The 4,669-nt window shown below is 50.2% G+C and overlaps 1 protein-coding gene across 1 annotated transcript; it reads left to right on the forward strand.

Moving 5' to 3' along the window:
• Positions 1-742: 742 nt before the first annotated feature.
• On the forward strand, positions 743-4,274 carry LOC123171010 (uncharacterized). Its single transcript, XM_044588689.1, has 2 exons — positions 743-828; positions 3,008-4,274. The coding sequence occupies exons 1-2, from the start codon at positions 743-745 to the stop codon at positions 4,272-4,274; spliced, it is 1,353 nt and encodes a 450-aa protein (XP_044444624.1).
• The last annotated feature ends 395 nt before the right edge of the window (positions 4,275-4,669 follow it).

Consider the following 4,669-nt stretch of genomic DNA (forward strand, 5'->3'; position numbering starts at 1 on the left):
TGTGTTGCCTAATCACACACAGTTCATCCTAGTGAACCGTATGATGTATATCGCACACACCTTCATCTGGTTGCCCGTTTCTTTTGTTCCTCCTCATAGCAAACAATTAATTGAACTGAACCGTATGCCCTGCATCGCACACGCAACTAAAATCTGAACCGTGTTTGATGCATCCGTCATCTCAAATGTTTTGCACCTTTTTTAACGGTTCTTTTACACCACCGTTTGCGATTATGGCATCGCACACAGTTTCGTTGAAGGGTCTCTGATCGTAGTGTCGCGTTTGGACCATCCTGCAGTAGTGCCTTTCGGACGAGAGACGCATACTGGTTACGCGACTGTAGTTACCTAGCTAGTGTCATCGGCACGAAGGCCGGAACAGAGCAAATAATTAAGGGGGGGGAGGAGATGTCATTTGTGCTCACCCACGAACGCAGGGGCGGAGCTCGTCGAACACCAGACCCTCGCAGCGACGAAACAACTGCACATTAAAATCGAAAGATGAGTAACATAGCATTATTGTTTTTGCCATCAACCTAACTAAAATTAAACTAAACTAAGCCTAAACTAATGTAAATCTAAAAAACAGAAAAAAGAAGAAAAAAGGAGAGACCTAGGGCAGCGGTGGAGCTCACCAGAGCGAGGGCAGCGGTGGTAATGGGCGGTGGTGGAGGAGGGGGCGGGCAGCGGTGGTGATCGAGCAGCGGTGGAGGAGGAGGGCGGGGCGGGGCGGCCTCGAGCGATGGGGCCGAGGCTTCGGGTTAGGAAGGGTGGGTGTGGCGCCGCGCGACGGCGGCGCCCGGGCGGCGGGGGCGACGGGGATCGGGGGTGACAGGGCGGCGTGGGCGACGGGCCGGCTGGGGCGGGGGGCGCTGGGCGGCAGGGGCGTCGGGACGGTGGGGGCGGGGGGATCCGGGGCCAGGATGGTGGTGGGGCGGCGGTGGTGCTGTTCGACGGGACGGCGGGGGCGGGGGGCTCCGGAGCTGGGAAGGTGGTGGGGCGGCGGCAGTGCGTGCACGGGGTGCGCGCGGGTGGAGAGAGAGAGGAGAAGACAGAGGGGTGGGGCCGAGGAGAGAGGGAGGGGTGGCCGTTAGAGGCCGTTAGTGGGCATGCTCTTTGCCGTCAGCTAGCAGACAACAAAGAATCTTTGTCGTCTGCTAGTTGATGGCAAAGAGGGGGGCTGGTGGGCCGTTAGGGTTTGGACCTCCACTAGACCCCTACCCACCTCTTTGTTGTCCGCCAGCGGACGGCAAAGACGGCAAACAAATGGCTAATGGCAAATAGGATCTTTTCCATTAGCCATTTCTTTGTCGTCCGTTTTTCAGAAGCAGACGGCAAAGGCCTTCTTTGGCGTCCGCTAGCGGACGCCAAAAATCTGACTAATGGCAAATTCTCTATTTCCAGTAGTGGCTATTTATTTAAAGCCATGGACCCGACATGAATTGTCATAAATGCCCTTCTCTGATTCGCACATTGTCAGGATAAGGATCCACTTGACAGCTGGCCCACGGCGCAGAAACAGTCGGAATTTGAACTCTCAAATTCATCGGGGCACTCAATCTCCTCATGATAGGCAGATCACACTGGCGAACTCCTAACTCCTCAGCCTGACCAAATTCGTCAGCGACCAGATGAACTTCGTCACTGTCGCTAGCAAATGCGTCGGCAAATGCGTCGGCTATACTGGAGATTTCCAAAGGCATCACTCGAAGCGGCTTGTGGGTATAGGTTTGAGTAGGTTTGAGCATCACTTTGGAAATGTGAAATGTGTTTCACCTAGACCCCCTTTAACAATACTATTTTTCCTATGACTCAAATAAGAATAAAAGAAACTACAAAAATAAAAGTCTTCAAGCTTCAAAGTCTTCACATCAATTTCTTCAAAGGTCGTACCAATTTCATCACCAAATTATGCACTTGAAGAAATCCATTTTTAGGGGTCATCTTCCATGTGTTAAACCAAATCTTCAGGGACCATATTACTTATGTATACTCACAAACTCATTAGTTCCTCAACCTATTTGTCTTCAATACTCCAAAACCACTAAGGGGGCACTTGATGCACTTACAGTTGGTGAGACGACCATGTGACAACACGATGATGGAGATCATGGTGTCATGCCGGTGACAATGGAGATCATGTCGGTGCTTTGGAGATGGAGATCAAAAGCACAAGATGATGATGGCCATATCATGTCACATATTTTGATTGCATGTGATGTTTATCTTTTATGCATCTTATTTTGCTTAGGACGACGGTAGCATTATAAGATGATCCCTTCACTTAATTTCAAGATAAAATGTGTTCTCCCTAAGTATGCACCGTTGCGAAAGTTCGTCATTTTGAAGCACCTCGTGATGATCGGGTTTGATAGACTCTACATTCACGTACAACGGGTGTAAGGTAGTTTTACACATGCAGAATACTTGGGTTAAACTTGACGAGCCTAGCATGTACAAACATGGCCTGAGAACACGGAGTACCGAAAGGTCGAGCATGAGTCATATAGTAGATATGATCAACATGGAGATGTTCACCATTGATGATGACCCCATCTCACGTGATGATTGGGCATGGGTATAGTTAATTTGGATCATGTAAACACTTAGACAACTTGAGGGGTGTTGATTTAAGTGGGAGTTCACTAGTAATTTGATTAGCTAAACCAATTATCATGAACATAGTCTTAATGTCTTTGCAAATTATGTTGTAGATCAATGGCTCGCGCTGTAGCTCCCCTGAATTTTAATGCGTTCCTAGAGAAAGCTAAGTTGAAAGATGATGGAAGCAACTTTGCGGACTGGGTCCGTAATTTGAGGATTATCCTCACTGCTGCACAGAAGGCTTATGTCCTCGAAGCACTGCTAGGTGTGCCATCCGCTCACGCAGATCTAGTCGTTATGAATGTCCGGCAGACTACAAGTGATAACTACATGATAGTTCAGTGCACCATGCTTTATGGCTTAGATTCGGGGCTCCAAAGACGTTTTGAGCACCATGCACCAGCAGCGGCGACCGCTTCTTCACCACGCGCAAGAGCAAGAACGGAAGCAAAACCCAGAGCGTGCGCACCGCCGGCGGCGGCACCTGGACCGTCAATGCTACCACGACCGTCAGACACGCGGGAGTCGAGGTTGGCGAGAGGAAGAACCTGTCGTTCAGGAAGAAGGGCAAGTCGACCGGCTGGGTCATGGAGGAGTACAAATGCTTGCTGCCAGGGGCCGTCGTCTCTGACGGGGTGAAGGTGTTCTGCAAGATCCACTTGGCTCAGCATCCTCCTGACGCGGCCCGCCAAGAATCGGCCGCGTACAAGCTTCAAGAACCGCAATGGGAGCACGCACAGAAGCAGCCAGTGCCGCGACCAGAGCACGGACAGAAGAGGCCAGCGTCGGCTGCCGCCGCCGATCCTCATCTGCCGCACCCCAACAAGAGGATGCGAGGAGCAATCCCCGTCCCGGCACCTGCCACACCGTCGTTCTTGACGCATGATGAGGCAGCCAGAGCAATGTATGCCCCGCTGGCTTGTACCAACTTCCATGTTCAGGATGCACAAGTACCTGCTGTGGCTGTACCAGCGGCAATCGAAGGTGCTTCAGCATCATGCGAGTCCACTACATCCAACCACTCCGACGTTGCTTCTTCCTCACATAATAAGCAGGGACAAGCTCAAGCTCCTGCGATTTCCTCCCAGTCAGATGTGCTGGAGTCTGTCAAGCATTACAGCCAACAACAGATGATTGTTCCTGAGGCTGGCTTAAGCATTGCAAGGAGCACATCTGAAGAGGATGTCTTTGAGCAATTGGAGCCTATTTCCAACGTGCTTGATGGGGAGGCAGATGGTTTTGATATCGAAGAACTAATGAGAATGATGGAAGACGACCCAATTGAAATTGAGCCGGTCACTGGAGCCAACACTGGCGTGGAGACGGGCCAACAGGAACCTCTGTACCTGGATACCTTGGACCAAGGCATGCTGGATGAAATGCTGCAGTCCGATTGCCCTTACCCAATGTGGAGACCAGAGGATCAGGCCATGCACAACCCTGCCTTCCATGATGCTGACAAGGAGAAGAGGTACGATGCCGCGTCGGATCTTGACGCTCCATCGCTTCAGGGACAGGACCACTTGTTCAAACCGCGGCTGTGCTTCTCCGATCCATTTGAAGCAGCGTTGATGGCCGAAGAGGTGCTCGAGAAGGAGAAGAGGGACAATCTTCATGCTGGACCGCTTGGAGAACACAACAACTTCTTCTCGTCTGCAAGTGTCCATTAAATCCGATGTTGAAATTCTTTTCAAAGTGTATACGAGGATACTCACTGGCTGATATATTAGTCAGTCCTTGTACGATCGCCACACATGTACCTCTGAGCAATTTGCTCCACTTGTTCATGCAAGCTAAAACTGTTGTTGTTGTTCTTCTTGCTCCTGTGATGGATTTTCTGAACCTTGCGTTCGCTCTTGCACTAGTACTTCTTCTGCTCTGTTCCCTGTGATGGACCATGTTAAAACTGATTTTATCTTTTTGTATTAGGCTCAGATAAGCAAGCATGATGCAGTTATGATCTGGGCAACCGCAGATAAGTAGTATGTTTGTAAATCAAAACTCTTTCACTGCTCGTGATAATCTGCAGAACAACTTCAAGTTCATAAGTTGCAGAGCAAATTCA

This window comes from Triticum aestivum, chromosome 7D, assembly GCF_018294505.1.
Source record: "Triticum aestivum cultivar Chinese Spring chromosome 7D, IWGSC CS RefSeq v2.1, whole genome shotgun sequence".
Taxonomy (NCBI): Eukaryota; Viridiplantae; Streptophyta; class Magnoliopsida; order Poales; family Poaceae; genus Triticum; species Triticum aestivum.